The 21,155-nt window shown below is 39.0% G+C and overlaps 3 protein-coding genes across 3 annotated transcripts; all 3 read left to right on the plus strand.

Annotated features, from left to right (window-relative positions):
- The first annotated feature begins 569 nt into the window (after positions 1-569).
- LOC104441636 (protein UXT homolog) lies at positions 570-3,735 on the plus strand. Its single transcript, XM_010054798.3, has 8 exons — positions 570-1,015; positions 1,119-1,248; positions 1,568-1,597; positions 1,812-1,913; positions 2,354-2,461; positions 2,568-2,622; positions 3,106-3,195; positions 3,354-3,735. Exons 2-7 carry the CDS (start codon positions 1,157-1,159, stop codon positions 3,172-3,174), a joined length of 456 nt encoding a protein of 151 aa, XP_010053100.2. The 5' UTR covers positions 570-1,015; positions 1,119-1,156; the 3' UTR covers positions 3,175-3,195; positions 3,354-3,735.
- A 2,134-nt stretch (positions 3,736-5,869) lies between these two features.
- On the plus strand, positions 5,870-10,907 carry LOC104441637. Its single transcript, XM_010054799.3, has 6 exons — positions 5,870-6,560; positions 6,716-6,785; positions 6,875-9,121; positions 9,518-9,578; positions 9,716-9,939; positions 10,641-10,907. The coding sequence occupies exons 3-6, from the start codon at positions 7,071-7,073 to the stop codon at positions 10,687-10,689; spliced, it is 2,385 nt and encodes a 794-aa protein (XP_010053101.2). The 5' UTR covers positions 5,870-6,560; positions 6,716-6,785; positions 6,875-7,070; the 3' UTR covers positions 10,690-10,907.
- A 1,475-nt stretch (positions 10,908-12,382) lies between these two features.
- On the plus strand, positions 12,383-15,865 carry LOC104441639 (protein trichome birefringence-like 23). The gene is made up of 3 exons (XM_010054802.3): positions 12,383-12,896; positions 13,245-13,522; positions 14,822-15,865. The coding sequence occupies exons 1-3, from the start codon at positions 12,656-12,658 to the stop codon at positions 15,596-15,598; spliced, it is 1,296 nt and encodes a 431-aa protein (XP_010053104.2). The 5' UTR covers positions 12,383-12,655; the 3' UTR covers positions 15,599-15,865.
- The last annotated feature ends 5,290 nt before the right edge of the window (positions 15,866-21,155 follow it).

Consider the following 21,155-nt stretch of genomic DNA (forward strand, 5'->3'; position numbering starts at 1 on the left):
CCTCGACCGCGTTGCCGGTTGGGAGGCCGTCCTCCGGAACACCAACGTCGGAGGGTTCGAGTTCTCGAACGGCACGGCTGTGAGCGTGATCTACGGAGGGGCAGCGCTGGGCGGGGGAAGATCGAAGGAGGGAGAGTGGGAGCGAGGGAGAGGCCGAGAGCGACGGTGAAGATGGAGGTGAGGTCGAGCGAGCTTGCGGCAGACGTCGACGGGAGCAGGAGCCTTGCCAGCGACATCGGCTCAAAATAGCACAAGCACGAGCGCCGGAGAGAGAGGGAACCTGAAAATTTACGGAAGAAAGTAGAGGGTCTGTCGTCCTTTTGCTGCAGCTACAGGAGCGAAAAAATTTCAAAATGGCGCCTCACGTCCTGCTCGGTCAATCCGGATTGTGGGCCCCGCGAAGACACGTGTCGCCTTCTTACTGCCTTCTTGTTTGCCACGCTGGAGCACCAGACGTACCTAATATTTTCTAGTTCATTTCCCCCCATCTGTCCGTCACTTTCCCTCCCCTCAAAATAGGTACCCATAGACCCCCACTTTTTTAATTACTTTTGAGTTTGTCAGAAACCCTAGCTCCTTTACTCCTCCTCCTCCCTCCTCGCCGCTCGCCGCACGACCTCCTTCCTCGCCGCTAGCCGCTCCTCGCCGCACGACCGCCTTCCTCTCCTCTTCCTCTCACCTTTGGTCCTTTCTCCCTCGCAGCTGCAGCCTCGTCGGATCCATCGCAGCATCACAGGGTCGGCCCTCGCCTCAGTCTATGCTCGGCCGTCTCTCGCCGTCGCTCACGGTCTGCTCCCTCCCGGACACGCTTGTCGAAACGTGTCGGGCAAAGGTTGACCACGTGTCGGAAAACCCGACACACGTTGACCGCGTGTCCGACCATGTCCGAGTTTGTCCGTGCTTCATAGAATAGAACCAATTATGACTTCATCATGAAAGCTCGAGAAAAAAGCTTTGCGCTATCTTGGGAGTTAGATCACCGATCACATTTCTAGGTGGCTATAAAATGATCTGAGTAAGTGTCGTTAAAAAACTTCGTACCATCTTTTTTATATTTGAGAGAAATATCCGCATTTTCTTGTTTTTCCATATTGATATTTCCTCACTCTTCCTTGCAGGAACTTTTCCCCGTCCTCTCCTCGCTGATAGTACTCAAATGGACAACTACCGCCTAGATAAAGTTCATAAATTTGAGGAGTTTGTTGATCAACGTCTGAAACCAGATCTTGTTCGTGCCATATCCGAGCGGTATCCACTCTATTCTACTTAGCAGTTTCTTCTTTGATTAGTGCGGGGGAAAACAGTATATGTCAAGTTGTCATATATCATCTGGAAGTTGGAATTGAACCCCTGCATAGCTCTTTAGATTCCTGAGATTGATTTTGGCTTAATTTTGTTAGATTTATCTGGGTTATGGTTTATGAGTAAATTGTCTAGAGGGGCTCTTCTAACACAAAATGGTGGTATATTATCAAGTTGAAGCGTGCCATGCACTAGTAAGTTGAACAGTGGATCGGTGCAATTATTTAGCTAATGCGTGGCTGACTTGGCCCTTGTTTTTATACAGGGATAAGGTTTTCGAACAACAGAAGACTTTGTATCCTTTTTTAAGCTAATAGATTCCTTATCCTTATACGGAATGATTTGTTTACTTATTATCTGGAATAATCCATTGTCATACACACTTGATTTACTTACAATTTTGATTATCTCCTTTCTTTTAGTAGTGTTTCAGGAGCATTCACCAGTTTGAATTTGCAACTTTATGCTTTGATAGTCCTTTGATTTTCTTGACATTGTATTACTTTTAGCTCAGATTTACGAAAGAATATTGAGAATCTTCAGAAGAATAGTGTAACTAGTCTTAGGACATTGGTCAACCTTGGTTCTGAGGCATACATGCAGGCGGAGGTGTAAGTCCTCTCTCTCTTTCTCTGATTATTCCCTGGAACCTTTGAATATTCTACCTCGCAATACTGGTAGGAGACAAGTCTTGGGCTAGTCCATCTTGTCTTGCTTTTTAGTGAAGTTACTGCTTGACGAGCAGCGACATATTCATACTCGATATGCTTGTTCTTTTCTGGTTATGTTAATGATGGTAAGTTATGTGAATAAAGGGTGCTTGTGCAAGCTGTGCTGAGGCTTGAATTATGTTAAAATTAGTACCAGGACACTAAACTTGTTTAGCTTTAGTTCTCATGTAATTGTATTTGGAGTGGGTGAAAAAGGCATGAAACTGAGTACTTGTTATGTGAAAATAGGCGGTGTAGAGTCTGTTCTTCTGATGCTGGTTTCATTTTTCTGGTTTGTGGTGGCTTTTGAGGTTTAATTCAGTAATGCCACACATTTGCAGGCCAGATATGCAACGCATGTTTGTAGATGTTGGACTAGGATTTCATGTGGAGTTTACATGGTCTGAAGCTTTGAATTACATATCCCTAAGGGAAGAGAAGTTAGCCAGGTTTGCACTTAAACTACTTTGATTTCAAAGTCTGCCACTCTGGAGATAGGGACTTCTCTTTCTTATCTCCTTTTTCTTACACAGTTAATTTTGTCTCATCTTGCAGGCAAATAGAAGAGTACACCCATCATATTGCATCAATTAAGGCACAGATAAAGATGGTATATATTACGAGAAAATATGTTTATGCTTTTGCATCTTTGCTTAACAGATTGAATATGCTTGTACATCATTTCTAGTTGAAATTTGGTACCTTTAGAGTAAATAAATGTGGACAATACACAATACTAGGAGTACTCTTTTGTCTTGGCTAGACAATGCTAGGGGTTCCTCGTCTCTGCAAACTTCCTTTCCTTTTCCTTTTGCCAAAGAAGATGAAAATGGCACTTGTCTTATTGTCTTAGGCTATGCAGAGCTTATAATCCTTACACTATACTCCCCTGCTTGGGGAACACCCATCTCCAAACTAATGCGTTGCAATGATGACTCGATTTGTTTGTTTCTTGATATAAAAAGTTTAGACTTGTCCATACATAATGTCAAGATTGACACTCACTAGATTGATTGGAACATAAATCTTTTGGAATCCTCATGATTGTCATTTCATTTGGTGGGAGTAAAATAGCTAGATGGTTATTGTGTAGGTATGCGAGGGAATCAGGGAGTTGCTTCAACTTCCTACTGAAGCGACCCTACAGGAGCCCATATTCTGATGCCAAATTAAAATTGTCTAGGTAAGACTCTTATTCTCTATGAATATCTTCAATCTAATGAGAGGAAGATGACAAAATAGGCAGCTAACACATTCTGCTAACTTTTTACATCGAAGATATTATGTTTCTGGGCTTGGGTTTTCCTGTCAAATGGTCTTAACTTCAGTTTTCCTTTACAGCTAGGTACAAAGAACGTGCATGGTTAAGAAATGGCGCCACAAATAATTTACTAGAGATGAATTTCCATGCAACATGTAAATCAAGATTGTAGAGCAGCAATACCTCGTGCTTCTACCCTCTAAATTTAAATTCCAGTGTGTAGGATTGTTGGGGCCATCAGCATATTCGTTCTCTGGCCTTTTTACAGCCCGACTACCTTCACCACTATAAAGAGCGTCCGAGTGAACTTGGAATCTGCCTCACAATTCTATGAGGCATCAATTTAAAGTTTTGGCATTCTTTTATTGTTCTTGGTCACGTCTTTGAATACATTGAGTAGCTATGAGGATCTGATAAATACTACGTTTGTAGCTTTAATTAGTGTAAACTTGTAGCAAGACATTCCCATAGACCACTGGTTGGACTTTCGTGTGGGCCAGAAAGGTTCTGGGCTTTGTGCAGAAGCTGGGCCTTGGGATATTTTTGTGAGCGAATCCGATAAAGCCAGGATGGGACACTGGTGCAGTACACCCCCCTCACACATTCCACGTTGCGTATTATTTGATGTTGCTTTGTACAGACAAATACTGGTGAAAACAGTGGAAATCCATGAATGGCTGGGATGAAAAAAAAACAAGAGGGGTTGGAATGGCATTGTAATGCTGTTGATATGAGGGGTCGTCACTTTGGGGGTTCCATCACCACACAAGGAATCTCACTTGTTTTTCCTTGCTGGTTTTTCCTTGCCGGGGAGAGAGAGAGAGACGCACACACAAACAGACAGACAGATAGAGTGAGATTCCATCCCTGGCGAGGCTGGCTGCCGGCCCGTCGGCCGGTCGCCGGAGGCTGGTGACCGGCCGAAAAAAGAAAAAAGAAAAAATAAAAAAAGAAAAAAGAAAGGAAAAACTGAAAAATAAAATAAAAATGTTTAAAAAATTAAAAGAAACAAAAAGGAATAAAATTTACTAAATGTGTTTTATTCATTTTTTATTCCTGAAACAAACGTTACCAAACGCGCGTTTTTTGTTCAAAAATTGTTTTTCGGAGCAGAAATACTTTTTTTTTATTTCTGTTTCTTGAAAAAAAAAAAATGTAAACGTTACCATTCGCATCCTAACTTTTCAAATGGTGGTTGTTAAAATCAAGTAAAATTCAACTAACCAGACACTGTAAATGGCATTTCTCATTAGAAAAGAGAAATACATATGTAGATATACTCATTAATACTCATTATATTACACACCGATAACATTGGAAACGACCCAATTCGTTTTATGTTGATCGAGCTCCAAAAATAGTACTCAAGTTGCCCTACTCTTGATGTTGTGTCATATGCTCGAGCAGATTTTACCCTCCTAAAAGGATGATTCTCCTAGAATTAATTTCAAAGCACCATCTTTGAACAAAAGTTCTACATTTGAGAAATTTCAAGATGGTGATGAGAGGAGATAAAGAAATAGTTTTCTTGAGAATTAGCTATAGATTAACACCTGATTCAATAATTTACTTCCTACTCTCTTTTATTTTCACATATCTTGATAGTGTCTTTCGCAATCCTTCAATCTAGCTTGTACACTCCAAAGAATTATTTAGGTTTTCACGTTTCTGAGCAAAGAAAATTATCCAAAAAATCTTAAACTTATTATACTTTTGCTAATTCAATCTTAAACTTTTCAATTTTGCCATTTAAGTCATAATTTTTTTTTTTATCTTATGCCAATTTAATCAATCTGACCAATTTTAGCTAGAATCTGATGATGTGAATGTCGGCTATCCTATATGGCATGGCCGTTTCTATCTATGAGTTATAATTAGGCTTAAGTTCAAGATAAGTGAAAGTTACCAAAACAATTATAAATTTATTGTACTTGTGTCAATTTAGTTTAAAAAATTTTAATTGTACCAATTCAGTTATAACCTTTTGACGATTTACTAATGCAATTATTTCAGCTAATTTTGATTGAAAAACACTGATGTGACGGTCTAGTCAATATTAGTTATCCTATGATGTGTGGCCGACACTAACGTAAATAATTTTTTAAAATTTTTATAATTTTGTTATTTATTTATTTTTTTTTTGCTGGTGCCCCACACCCATGGGTAGCAAGAGTCATCGAGAAGAAAAAAAATTGAAAAAAGCTAAAAATTACAAAAATTGTCTACATCAATGTTGATTGTGTCAAGTAGGATACCCAACATTCATATTAGCGATATCCAACCAAAATTGACCAGATAGACTATACTGACAACTAAAGGTTAAAAATTCAGTTTGCTAAATTAAAAGGTTTATGACTCAATTTGCGTTAATATCATATCTTTACAATTTTTTTTGGTAATTTTTCTCTCAAGAGAATACTCATGTTTTGTGTAATTAAGTCAGTCCTATTATGCTCTCGTGAATATCAGTGTATTTGTTTAGATAGTTACTACTCATCAATGCGAACTTACTAGTACTAGGTAAATACATATAGTAAAAACTTATTTTTTTTATTGAGAAACATATTGTAACGGGATACTTAGCAAAAGAGCAATATTGCGTTAAAACGTGACATGATAAATCGTCGGTAGATACTCAAAAATACGTGATTCATATTCAAGTGATAGATATATAGTACGGTTACCATTATAAATCATTCGATAATCCAATCTTTATAACACTTTGTTGCAGCATTCTTAATATAAAAAAAGTTGATACCAATGCAATGATCATCTCTCATTATGAAGTTCTCAACTGTGTCTTCTAGCCTTGAGACCGACTGCTTGCCAAAGCCACTCCACCCATTTCTTCGTCGACTATTATTCTCTCAGGAAGTCAAGAGGACTTTTCACAGTGCAATCACTTTCCCTCCCAAACGTTCCGTCATTTTCTTGGAAGAAGATTCGTTTCTCCTTCCTCTTGAGCCCAACATCCTCTTGAACCAGATTTTGCCAGCGGCTCACGTACAAAATTGCATAAGCTTGCTCTCATGTAGAGAATATCCTGCTGGCTTTCTCTGCATGTGGCTTTCTCTGCATGGGGCCTGGTCTTCTTTCAGCAGGTTGACCAGTGGCTCGTCCGTTGTTCACGGCAGAAAAAGTAAAGCAACGATCTTTTCCGTGGTGTTGCTATGATGGCCGATGGGTCCTTCGAGAGTTGGGTTATTCCGTTGTCCAAGGTGTAAAAATTTGTCGCCTGATCTCTCCTCTTGTGTACCGGTGTGGTGCTTATGGTGCGTTCCTTAGAGGTAATTTATTTCTTGGTCAGTTCATTACAGAGAAATTTAGTTTTTTTTTTTCTTATGTTGTGTTTGGAAATCAAAGTAGTTGATGTATGAGACTCTTAGGAAGCAGAGGGATTCGTATGTTTGTGCCGTGTAACGGTTTGGATTTTCAATGACAGAGAGAAGAAAGAAAGACAGGAGTAAAGTAGCAGTGACTAAACTGGCAACACCCCTCTTTTAATTGAACTGGTAAGAAAGATCCTTGAAGTTATATATACACAATAGCAGCAGGGGCTTTTTTTTATTGAGGTAATTTGAATGGGTTTTCCTTTGCGCAGTGAAGAAGAAGAATGCACTGCCGGCTAATTCGGTATTCACTTCCTCGGATACGGTTAATGTTAGTGATTCTGATATGAAGAGGGAAGGGGTGTGCCGGATGCTGTCCAGGGCAGAAATGAAACAGTAGTTTCTGCAAAAAGTGATCTTGATGTAAACAGTAATTCTTCATCAAGGACACAGGAGGAGGATTTCTGCATGGACAAAGGGATGGAACTGAAGGTGGATCGATCAGAGGCTGTTGTGGAGGCTGGTTACGGTCTTGAAAGTGGAGGACCCTTGAAGATCGATTTGAGCAGGCCAAAATCTATAAACTCAAGCATGGAAGGAGGTCTCAGAGAGAATCCAGCTAATTCGACCCAATATTCTGGCCGGCCGAGTTTGAGGGTTGATGCTGACCAGTGGGACAAGATTGGAGAATGGTTTGAAGGGTTTGCTGGGAACTCCAGCAATGTCGTTGGAACGAGTAGGATTCCCTCACATGCATATGTTGATGACGGCTCGTCAAGTCATCAACCTTGTTCCTACTTTGAGCATAGCAAGCCGGTGAAGAGTAATGTCCACATAAATGGGCTTAATAGAGGGGAGATCTTGGACTTGGATGCTGAGCTCCTGAGAAAGTGGGATGATTTGAAATATCACTTCAGCAGAATTAACGATGTATCCAAGAGAACTGGTGAGACGGTTTTTCTTGATAGGGAGGGTATATCCGAGCCTTTTGATGATAAATTCAAGTATGTCCCTGGTGGAGTCTTGACCCCAGGAAAGCCTATGCTGTTGCACCCTCATTGGATTCATCATCGTCAACAACATTCTATTCCTTCTATTGGTAGCATCGGTCGAGATACACATGACATATGTCCACCTCCTATTTCTAGGAGCGCGGCAATGTTGAGGCCTCACCATCAATTTGAAGAACAATCTTATCGAGGTCACTTGAATAAGTACATGGATTTGAATCGAGATTTCTCTGCAACGGATTCACAAGATTCCTCCCTTGACTGCACCTTGTGCACCTGTTCTCACTGCCGTCACAAACATGAGCAAACTCCTCAATTGGTCCAACCAGCTCCTTTTGGCAGTGAAGGGAGTGTAGAGTACCCTGCGAATTCCATCTCCTATTACCATCGTGATCCCATCCAAATTTGGCCTCGTGGTCATATGGGTGTTCATATTCCCCCTATGAGTTCTCGTTATCCACGGCCCCAAAGAAGATGGCCAACCGAGAGTATTGGTTCAGACACAGATACCGCCGGTTCTCAGCAGAAGATAATTGTGATTTCCAATAGAAGTAAGAAGCATTACCATCCAATATCAGGTGGCGCTCCATTTATAACGTGTTGCAAATGCTCTGAGTTGCTGATACTACCTTCCAATATAAGTGTGGAGAGGCGTAAAAAACCAAATCTGCAATGTGGGTCCTGCTCGACTGAACTCTTGGTTGAAGTTCTGGGCAAAAGGCTTTTCACTTCTAATGCAAGACAGTCATCTTACCTTGACAAGAACGGTTCTAATGAGGTAGTGAAAGAGAAAATAGCTAGTTTGCAACGCTGCTTGGGCATGAAAGGGATAGACTCCTTGGGTGAAGGTAGTGCCATAGACGTTTGCTCTCCTGGTCATGGCAATTCCAGTTTCCACGAGAAATGTGAAGCAAATGAAGAGTCAGGTGACCGGCAAGTGAATATGCAGAAGTACAAGCAGGGCAGTAGTCTAGCTCCATCTTCCCATTATTCTGAGGAAGAAGAAGTTCCAAATGAGGTAAAGCTCGGGAGAGACTTATCCTTTTCTGCAGAGAATCCATCACTACATGAAGAGTGTCCCACACTTCAATGCTTAACATTCACCAAGAATCTCGATAATTCTAGTTCTAAAATATCTGAGGATCAATCTGCAGAAGAAAGTGAAATTAAAGATATACGTCAGGATTTTTCGGTCCAAATAAGTTTCCCAAGACAAAAATCAGTGCAGGATACAGCCACAGAAACTGAGATTGAGTCCTCGTTTAATGACTACCTTAATGCATCTCAAGATTCTTCGGATGCAAGTAAAGAAGCAGATCAATTGAAGACGAAGAAAAGGGACAAGTTTTTCTTTGTGAGCCTCATTAAGGGCATTAGAGATTTCTCAAGATCTAATGAGATTGTGGAGATTGAAAAGCCTACTGTCATCATTAATGGGCACCCTATACCCAACCACCTTGTCAAAAATGCTGAAAAACTTGCTGGGCCTATACTTCCAGGGAATTATTGGTAAGTTGCATGTCGATCTTCATTAACATCGCGTATCTTATCTGGCGAGTAAAGTAGTGAGTGTATGTTACGTGTATCTCTCTAGGTCTTCAGATTGGATGAACAAGTGTTCATTGGTTTGCAATCTATGATTTTGCATGAGGAAAATTTTAATCTACAGGATGCTTGGTGGTGTTGTGGTTTATCTATAGTGGAGATCAGCTAATGCAATATACGATAATAATACTTTGGTATCGAGTATAGCTTGTTGTGGTCTCGTTGACTTATAGAGTCTAAACAAGAGCATCGAGGATATCATCAAGGACAATCCATCATTCTGTGCAGTTGGTCCTCTTTTGCTTGAATGTGGTTAACTGACACTTGATAAGAGGTCGTGTTTCCTTTCCCTTTCGCCAGGTATGATTTCCAAGGTGGGTTTTGGGGTGTGATGGGCGGACCTTGTCTCGGGATAGTTCTGGTGAGACCTATTCTTCCTTGGCTTAGCAATATTTTTTGAACTCGATGCACTAATCAAAGCACGGGAAAAGACAAACTATACTTGTCATTGGCCATATACCATGTTCTCTCATCTGACTTCTAACTATATTTCCCCAGCCATTCATTGAAGAGTTCAATTATCCCATGCTGGCGAACTGCACTGCTGGAAACACGAGAGTCTTTGTGAACGGGAGAGAGCTACATCAGAAAGATCTGGAACTACTTGCCAGCAGAGGACTGCCGACGGTGCCAAATAGGTTCTACAAAATCGAGATTTCAGGAAGAGTATGGGATGAGAAGTCTGGCAAAAAGCTATATAGGCTTGGAAATCTTGCGTCAAAGTAAGTCTTGCAAATGCATATCAGTTTAATGGGCATCTTCTAATAATGAAATCATATTCTTTAGAAAATGGAAATAATTCACTTACAGCACTTTTTAGAACTTATTATTCACTATGCTTTGGAATTGTCTTGGACTCTTGATTAGTGTTGGTTACGAATTCAGTTACCTTAACTAGAAGGGGCCAAAGAAAAAGCCTTTGGCCTGGAGTAGATGTCGCCAAGAAAACTGCAGTCTGCAGTACATCTGTTTACATCTACGTTACTTATCCAACAATACGAAAAAAAAGATAAACATATTACATGTCATTTTTGGTCCTTCTTCAGCAATTGATGCTGCTTATTTTCTTCTTCCATGCTCCTTTTGATTCTCTTTAGATTATCATCCGCTGAAGGGATTAGAGTAATTTAAGGAAATAGATTTAACTTCGTTCTCAACTAAAAGGGTGTGCTAGATACCATTAACTAGTGAATTACCGAGAATCAACAAGAACCATGGTGCTAAACATCCGTTCAGTGTAAACCAACCAGGTGTATTGACCATCTTTCCATGGTCCCTCGAGAAACTATTCTCTGGTTGGTGTGAATTCGATGGTGATCCCGCACGATATCATTTCTTGAAAGCTCCTTATTTGATTGGTTTATAGCTTTTCCCTGAATGGTTCTTTCTCACCAGAGGCCCTCTACTTTTGACCTCTTGGCAGGGTGCAGAAGGCAAAGCATGGATTTGGCATGCGTGATTACAGGCAATGAAAATTCTCTGGATAGTAAATACACCCTGGTGCTTCATGTATATAGATAGGATGCTTTTCTTTTCCCTTTTTTCTCAGGTGAAAGTCAATTATTGTTATAATTATTAGGTGATTGGATCTACCCAAATCGTGCAAATTCATGAGCTCACTAGCTTTGTAAGCTTTTCCCAATTTAAATTCAATGCTACCTGTTGGTATTGTCGATGGATTGCCAAATTTCGAGTACCTCCAGATCGAGAAGCTTCTTTTATCTATGTATTTCGATGTAGTTAGATAGATTTGCACTTTTATTTTTTATTTAGTCTAAATCTCGTGATGGATGCATCTTGACTTTTTATTTAATTAAAAATATCACACAAAATTTTCACAATATACAGATGTTAATACGCAGATTCACATGCAATTTTTTCAAGATTTTCTAAAATTTAAAAAATATTTTAAAATTTTGACGAAAAGTAAAGAAAGAACAAAGAAAGAAAACTCCTGCTTTCAATCGAAAATATATAGGTGTCCGTCTTCTCCTTTTGAAATTCTCTCCCTATTTAAATGATTTTCCTCGAAGATAACTATAACATGTTGATTATAGACAATCTCTATAAAGTCATTTTATATATCATCCGTCGTAATTTGACCCTTGATTACTTCGTCAAGCACAAATTATTGTTTATTCTTTTCAATTAATGATAGATCTGTACAATAATCTTTTGATCTTTTAAATAGTAAGTTAGAGAAATTTATTCAGTTTAACTGAGGCACGAATTAAACAACAAAACACTATATGAAAGATTCTCATTTAATTAAAAGATTTCACAAGTCTAAAGCATATCTAACGAGGCTTAACAAGTGTCTTACGGGCATTATTTAATATCTTTATTATGTTAGGACACTTGTTCATGATAAATTACGGAAATTATGTTTTTTTTTTTTCGTTTCATTAAACATATGTTGTGAAAAACTCAGTGAGATATGGTGTTTTCAACATCAATTTTCTTTATAGGAAATTGCTTTATGGTAATAGTCTTGGGACATCAGTGAGAAGAGAAAAACTCAATCTTCGCACAAAAAGATATTATTAGAAATGAAATGATCTGTCGATAAATAGGACACTTGTTAATGATAAACTCAAATTACTTTATTTCCATTCATTAAACATTTGTTGTGATTATATATGAGATTAGTACATTGGAAGTTCTAAACTTGTCATGAAAGTACAATTTAGTCTTAAAATTTTCAAAAAGTGCAATGAAGTCCTAAAACTTATTACACAAATTCAATAAAATCCTAAAACTTGACAAATTGGCCAAATCAAGTCATCTCATTAATAATACTTTTTGTAAATTTTAGAATTCAATTGTACTTTCATAAGAAATTTTGGGACTTGATTGTATTTATTGAAGGTTTTAGGACTTTGTATTTTCACGGTAAATTTTAAAACTTAAATGTACTTTTTAAAAATTTAAGAACCCAATTGCATTTTCGTATTAAGTTTTAGCACTTCTAATATTTTTATTCATACACACATGTATATACATGGTGTTTTGAAAATGGATTTTCTTTTTAGGAAATTACTTCACGGTAAAAGCCTTGGGACACCGGTTAGAAGAGAAAAACTCCACCTTTGTACGAAAGATACTGTAAGAAATGAAAGTGATCCGTCGACAGACCTGCGTAGCCGAGCGTTACAGTAACCTAGGATCCTGTCGGTCGGTCGCTGGCTCACGTTAAACCTTTCTGGCTTAGGCCGAATGATTCAGCAATCACAGCTGGATTCGCGGGGAGTAATTACTGCTTTGTGCGATCTTGGGTTTTTCTCGAGTTAAGCTGGCTCTTTCCCCATGTGGAGCCCCATCCATCTAAGTACTTAGCCTCGGAAGTAAATGATGTTTTTCTTTATCTCTGCTCGCGAGAGGGGCGGCCAAGAACTCAGACCCCATCCCGGGAGCTAGCAGAAGCGGCGAGAAGGGAAGATGAAGGCGAACTGGAGACTGCCGTCGCGTGGCAAGCACGGTCATCTGGCGGTGAAGCTGGCGGTGTCGATTCTCTTGGTGGGTCTCGCGTTTCGGCTCCTCTACTCGAGATCCGAGGAGCTGCCGCCCGGTGTGGGGAACCCAGTTGCCGAAAGATCGGAGGTGGCACGGCCGGCCGAATCAGATGACGTCTCGCCTCAGTTCGACTCGACGGGCGCGGAGGATGAAAATGCTGGCGACGGTAGCGTTTCTTGCTGCTTTCCTTTTGTGTTCTTTGTCGGTCTGTATCGGTTCTCTTTTCTTGGTTGTGTAATTCCTGAGGAGGAGTTGCTGAATTGAGAGAAGGGAAGGAGGATATAACTTAGAAAGTTGCTTCAATTATCCTCAGGTAATTACAGTGGCTGCGTCGGTCGCGAATATTTTAATTTGTAATGATGAAATGCTTAGTGTCGCGGGCAGTGAAATCTACTTTCTTTTGATTGGTCTTCATTTAGCTGCTTTTTGAAGGGCAATCCTGTCTTGGTCTCATGAAAAGTTCACATTTTTAACTGATTTGGTGTTTCCCCGTGGATCTCGACATTTGTTTCAGATGAATGTGATCTTTTCTCTGGGGATTGGATTCCAGATCGGTCTGGTCCGGTTTATACCAATCAGAGTTGCCCCTTGATCGAGAGTCACCAAAACTGTATGGGGAATGGGAGGCCGGATAATGGGTATATGTACTGGAGGTGGAAACCGAGAAACTGCGAATTGCCACAATTCAATGGGCGGAGGTTTCTCGAGTTAATGAGGAACAAGGCATGGGCGTTGATTGGCGATTCAATTTCTCGTAACCATGTGCAGTCTTTGCTATGCATGCTCTCAACTGTAAGTTTTGGCATTCTTACTCGAAAGTTAGATGTCAGGTTTGCTGCCTGCAGAGATTTTGAAGGGGAGTTGTTTTGATTCTCTAAGGTGCCTTTTTCAGGGAATGAAATTGTTAATCATCTTATTTGTATTATGCTGGTTTCTGGGTTTAATGTTGTGCAGATGTCATCTAAAATTGCGGTGGTTGTGCTTGATTATCAAGTATGATTTTTCATTGATTGGTGGTTGTCTGGTCATTGTCTGTCCAGTTATAGGTCCTGTTATAGGAACTGTGCAACTGCAGTATTTTATGCAAGGGTGTATTCAGTTTTTCTTTCCCTCCTCCTCTCTCTAAACAAAACCATTTATACTTTAACTAGCCCAGGAACTCCAGGATATTGCTTTTCTGGCTTGTGACTTTACCTCTTCCGACAACTGAAGCTAGATAAAGCCGGTTAATAAGCAATAGGCACTAAGGTTGATGTGCCCTCTGCATCATTCAATCATGGTATTTCTGATTCTGTTAAACAGGACTCTGACTAGTGTTAATGGGTCGAAGTTTGTTGGCGTGATGATAAACCAAGATCCTTTAGGACGGACTTTGCGATATTATTCCTGTGCATGAGAGGGTGATTTTGCCTATGAAAGAAAGGTCGATGGAAAAGAGATTGTAGTGTAGATGTTTGTCTCTTTTTATGAGGATGTCATCTACAGATGAGAAAACAGAATGTCCTTGATCATCTACAGACATTCTAGTCTTTTGCTTAAAGAAAAATTGTAGTTGATTTATGTGTCCAAGGATGGAAGCTGAATTAGCATATTGAGGCTTTAAAAATTTGATCCCTTCCTTTTGTTTTTATTCAAAATTAATCTGGTAGGATGATTTCATCTTGGAATGACCTCTCGGTTTCTTTAAATTGCAACTACATACAATTGAAGGTTTTAGTTGGACGGGCAGGCGGAACAGATGAGCAAAGGGTAGTACCTGTTTGTCCTCAGAATGTGCCATAAGTAGATGTTTCTGAATAGATTAGGGATTTGCAGATTATCAGTATCATTCTTTGCTTGTCCTTGGTCCTTGATCCATAACTGCATAATGTGAATGAGTGTGGTAACACCCAAAAGCAGAGACAGGCAAGCTTATTGTGTGTGCTGTCTTTGTGTGCGAGATTATCTTTTGAGATATTTCATCTTGATGTGGGGTGTGTATCGGTGAAAGTTTGCTGTTCTCTGACTTTCGTTCACTATTATGTTATGCTGTTTGAAATTTGTGGACCCATATTGTTGTTTATTATTAAGCTCAGTGAATACATTTTTCAGGTAGAACAACCAATACACGTCTTCCATGATGAAGAATACAAATCGAGAGGGTGGCGCTTCCCCTCCTACAACTTCAACATCTCAGTCATCTGGACTCCGTTCCTCGTAAAAGCAGCAATTTTCGAGGACTTCAATGGCGTCTCCACATCGCCTGTTGAGCTTCATCTGGACAAACTTGATACAAACTGGACTAGTTTGTATCCAAACTTGGATTACATGATAATATCAACGGGGAAGTGGTTTCTCAAGACCGCAATATACTATGAGAATGGTCGAGCCGTGGGCTGCCATAACTGTAAGAAAGAAGACATTTCCGAGAAGGGATTCGAGTTTGCCTACAGGAGGACCCTGCATAACGTGGTGAACTTCATAGCAAAATCTAAGCACAAAGGTCTGATATTTTTTCGCACATCCACACCAGATCATTTTGAGAATGGGGAGTGGCATAATGGTGGGACCTGTCGAAGAACGGCTCCTGTCAAAGAAGGTGAGATCGAATTGAAGGACCTGAACCGAATTCTCCGTGACATCGAACTCAGCGAGTATGAGAAGGCATCAGCCATAGCTGCTAAAAATGGCGTGAATCTAAAGCTTCTCGACTTCACTAAACTCTTGCTGACGAGGCCCGATGGGCATCCGGGTCCTTACCGGGAGTTTCAACCATTTGCGAAGGACCAGAACGCCAAAGTCCAGAACGACTGCTTGCACTGGTGCTTGCCGGGGCCTATCGACAGTTGGAACGATGTAATAATGGAAATTGTGGCGAGCGCGAGTTGAATCAGAGTAGCAAAACCTGAGATTGAATAGATAAAATTGGTGAGGTTGTAAACGCATGCAACAGGGCGATGCACGCTCCTCAGCAGGAGTTTGCAGTCCGTGTATGTATTGCAATGGTTGTGAATATGCTTACTTCCTTCTTCAGCTCTCCCATTTTGCTCAGGTATTACACAGACCATATGGCCAGTCAAGGTATTAATTAGTCTGAATGTACAAAAGAGAGCATCTTCTCTGAAGTTAAACGGAAACGATGTCGTATTGGCAAAAGGAATGGAATGGAGTTGTATTGTGTTGCGAAAGCAAGCGATCAAACAATAATATATAGATAGAAAAAGAAAATAAATCGGACATCGGATTTACGTAATTCAGTTGTAAAGACCTACGTTCACAGGGAGAGTAGTGACGAATTTCACTATAGATCAAGCGATATAAGGAGATTACATACTCGAATCACTCAAATAATCTCTCAGTGTTTCCCAAGCCCTAATTACACCTAATAACGCATGCAGTGTTTAGCCTCAAAATTCTTCAAGAAATAATTTCTCAATCTCATAAAAGAATTACACGCAAATCTTATCACAAGATTTAATTGACTTAAACACTGAATCTTCTTGAATGTAATTCACGGATAAGAACGATAAAGAAAATCCATCCCAAGCACTCGACGACAAGACAACGTTTTAAGACCAATTCTTCATGATCAACCTCCATCCACGAACAAGCCTTGAGAATTGATATATAATCCACCCCTAGAGAAGTCCACGTGCGAGGGAAACCGAATCGGGTAGGATCGGTTAACCCAATCAAAAGTTGGACTTTCATTTGCAGTTATCTTGTCGATTTTAACCAAAATATATTTCTGTATATTTTAAACAAAATTCAAGCCCAAGTCAAAGTCGGGCTTTCCTATTTTAGCAGCCAAACTCTCCAACGCAGATTCGAAATTTTGGGAAGTTGATCTTTGGATGCTCTTTGCTTAATTTCGAACGTCTACAAAATATCCAATTCAGAATATTCGAAATTTCTCATCGGGCTCAAACTCGAGATATATTCTAACAACTCCACCTTGGCTCGATGTTTGAGCCAAGTTGCAATCGCTTCGCAAAAAATCAAACTCTACCGCTACTTTCTCATAGCCCCGATGTGCTTAATCGCCACAGATATTATCCAAGTCCAAGCTTCACTTGAACTTCGCCATAATTGAGGACCTCATCAGAATACCAACTCCACATACACCTTTAACTGCTCCGCAGGGATTTTCCGACACAACCTCCTTGACCGCAGATAAAGCAAACCCATTGTTGCATTCATATTTGTCAGGAAATCGAATACATACCTTGTTAGTTCAAGCAATTACGCAACCATTGGCTCTATAGGCTCTATCTTGCTACAAGTACCATCAGTGTCAATTACTTTACTAGTACTCATACTCGTTACCTCAGGAGTTTCTGGTTGCAATTTCACCTAAAGCTGAACATCGTTCAAATCCGTTTGAATATTGCTATAATCACTCTTAGCCAGAAGTACTTGAGACTCGTCAAACGGAACTTCTCTGCTGATAATAGGTGACTTTAACTCCGGGCACCACAATCGATAACCCCTCTCATCTCGTGCATAGCCTAAGAATATGTACTTTCTTACCTTTTCGTCGTCGAGCTTACCATCATTCGCTCAAATATAACATGGGCAACCAAATATTCTAAGAATAGAATAATCAGCAACATTACTTGACCACATTTCTTCGGAAGTCCCATATCCAATCGTAGTCGATGGGGATCTATTCATTAGGTAGCACGCCATACTTAGCACATCCGCTATGAATCTCCTAACCATATCAGCACTAGAGAGCATTTTATGAGTCGTCTCCAGCAACATTTTGCTCATCAATTCCACAACATATTGTGGTTTATCAGTATTAGTGCAATGTTTTACTATACCTTCATTCGTGCAGAATTCATTTAATAGTTTCGAGCAAAACTTCATGCTACCGTCAGTCCGCACATGCTTGATCATCTTACTAGTCTTCTTTTCGATTAAAGCTATCAACTACTTGATCCTGACAATAACATCAAACTTGTGCCTAAGCACAAATACCCACCTAAGCACAAATACCCACGTCTTCATTGAGTAGTCATCAATAACTGTTGGCATATATCTAGCACTCTTCCTTGAAGGAAACCGTGACAACCTACAAACATTCAAGTGGATTAACTCTGTAATTTCCATGGTTTTTTTTTACAGTCGTAGTGAATTGTACTTTCCGCCATTAATTTAAATCATAGCACATGCATACATTTAGTTCGTTAGGAACATAACCACATAGCAGATTTCTTTCAATTAAAACTTTTAGGCTTCTCTAGTTAATGTGCCCCAAACGCATATGCCACAATTTAAACTCTTAAACAGATGCATCTGACATCTCCGCAGTAAAATTTGTCACTATCTCACCTTGAAAGCTCATACATGCCATTGTGTTTTATTCCTTTCATTATTATTGAAGTACCTCGAATAATTTTCAGAATTCCACATTCTGAAATATATCGATACCCAGCTGAATCCATGGCACTTAAGGAAATTAAGTTCTTCTTCAATTCTTGAACGTGCCTCACTCCAGTCAATGTCTTCATGATATCATCATGCATTCTGATTTTAACATTTGCATTTAGTGTTGTTCCCTAACTATACTTTACTACCATTTATGCACTAATAAGTAGTAAAATGATTTCTATTTAGTGTAACATGAAAAGAACAACCATAATCTATAATCCATCCATTAAACAATAAATAATTAGTGATAGACAAGACATAATTAGCATTATCCGCTACAACTGCAATATTATATGTAGAATCAACTTTAATTCCCTTACCTTTATAATTCTTCAACTTAAGGCAATTTCTTTTAAGACGCCCCCTCTTGCCACAGCTCCAATAGATAACATCATCAGTCCTAGATTGACTACGTATGTTCATATAAGTACTATTACTCACACGTGTTTTAGATCTTCCTCTATTTTCACCTACTAAAGTAGCATATACAAATTCACCGGATTCTCTTTTATGGATGTCCTTGCTTAGAATCAAATCTCGAACCCCATCAAATGTCAAACTTGTTGATGCATAGGAATTACTAATGGTAGTAACAATAGTATTCCAACTATCAGGCAATGAGGATAATAGAATCAAAGCACATACCTCATCTTCAAAGTCTATCTCCACTGAACTCAATTGACTAACAATCATATTGAATTCATTGATATGATATGTAACTGACGCACCTTCGCTCATTTTCAAATTAAACAGACGTTGTATCAAATAGACTTTGTTGATCGTAGAGAGCTTCTCATACATATCTAATAGGGCTCAGCAGTGGTCTTCTCTTTCACGATGTTAAACGTGACGTTACGAGCCAATATCAGCTGAATTATACCCATAGCTTGTCTATCTAGCAAATCCCAATCAACTTGCTTCATCGATTCTGGTTTCTCCCCATATAAGAGCAAGTGCACTTTCATCTAGTAAACATAATCTTCAATCTGTATCTTCTAGAAATCAAAATCATTTCCATCAAATCTGTCAATTCTTACTTTTACTCCTTTTGTCGCCATTGATTCGCTTCAACTTGGCTCTGATACCAATTATTGCAAAAACAAGCGATCAAACAATAATATATAGACAAGAAGAAAATAAACCGGACATCAGATTTACGTGATTCAGTCGTAAAGACCTACATTCATGGGGAGAGCAACGACGAATTTCATTATAGATCAAGTGATATAGGGAGATTACACACTTAAGTCACTCAAATACTCTCTTGGTGTTTCCCAAACCCCAATTACACTCAATAATGCACACAATGTTTAGTCTCGAAATTACTCAAGAAATAATTTCTTAATCTCACGAAGGAATTACACGCAAATTTTATCACAATATTTAATTGGCTCGAACACTAAATATTTTTGGATGTAATTCATGGATAAGAATGACAAAGAAAATCCCTCCCAAGCACTCGACGATGAGACGACGCTTCAAGACCAATTCTTCATGATCAACCTCCACCCATGAGAACAAGCCTTGGGAATTGATATATAATCCACCACTAGAGAAGTCCATGCGTGAGGGAAATCGAATCAGCTAGGATTTGGTCAACCCAAGCAAAAGTTGGACTTTCCTTTGCAATTATCTTGCCGATTTTAACCAAAATATATCTCTATATATTTTAAACAAAATCCAAGTCCAAGTCAAAGTTGGACTTTCCTATTTTAGCGGCTAAACTCGCCAACGCAGATTTGAAATTTTGGGAAGTTGATCTTCGGATGTTCTTTGCTTGATTTTGAACGTCCGCAAATATGAAACGACACGACCAACTTCCTACCTTGATAAGAGGTTATAGGAAAATATAATATATCTATTATCTTGACAGTTACAATTGCATTGACTTTATTACCAATTACTCAACTTTACTGATTTCATTGAATACATCATCTTGATAGGTACATCAATCCAATCACCTTGATAGTTACATGTTGGTGTTTATGACCTTGTTAACTAGTGAAGGTTCTTGTTAAAAACTTGCTATGTTTACAATCAGGGACATTACTGGCAAGTTGTTGATTCCCTTCAAATTGCCCATTGTTTTGTCTAATGGTGAGTTTTGTTTTGATTAAAGTCCGATGTTATCGACTAAGTTTGTTGCTTGTCGATGATAATTGAAATTTGGCCACTTTTTGGATGTCACCAATATATGAAATTAATTCCCCCTTTTAACTGCACTCATTAGAGTTCTTTTTAAAGCCGAAGCTCAGAAGGAAAATTGTTCTCTGTTTTCTTGAAAGAAAAAAATTAACTTATTGGCAAAAATAACAGTTTTCAGCATAAATAGAAATTTGACCAGGTGTTCAGTGGTGGCGTCTTCCAAAGTAAAAAATTTCACTTTCACTTGACAATTAGACTACGCTTCCATTCAAATCAAAAGTTTTAAAGACATTCAACTTTTATTTTTATCTTGCATACTTATAAAAAGTAAAAAATAATATTCTCATTCAGATTTCTCTCATTTCGCAAAAAATGAATAATTTAAAAAGCATTTTTCTAAAATCAATGACTTGTATCGTTCCAAATAATTAGTTAAATGATACACAAATTTACTTAAACAAAAATCTCCACTGAATTTCACTTTTCGAGATATAAAAAGTCAAACCCTATTTTTTTCCTTTCTTTCCCACGTCTAATGGGCGATCCGATCAGACTAAAGGCATAAAATCAAAGATAACATACAGTCATTATTATGTAAAGGTTTCTTTATATCATATCGCTGTTGCATTACCCTATCAAATACTTTTGAAAATAAAATAAAATAAAAATAAAACAGCTTTCGTCCCACCATCATAATTATTATTATCACCATCATTATTGTTATATGTGCACACGTTCCTAATAGATCGAGACTCCATCTCCCTCAGTCTCGATGAGTCTCGATCCATTTCTCCCTCTTTTTAAAAAAAAATAAAATATCGCAGAGCACAAATTCAAATTCCTCTCGCTCTCTCGCACCGACCGC

The sequence above is a fragment of the Eucalyptus grandis genome, chromosome 4 (assembly GCF_016545825.1).
Source record: "Eucalyptus grandis isolate ANBG69807.140 chromosome 4, ASM1654582v1, whole genome shotgun sequence".
Lineage (NCBI taxonomy): Eukaryota > Viridiplantae > Streptophyta > Magnoliopsida > Myrtales > Myrtaceae > Eucalyptus > Eucalyptus grandis.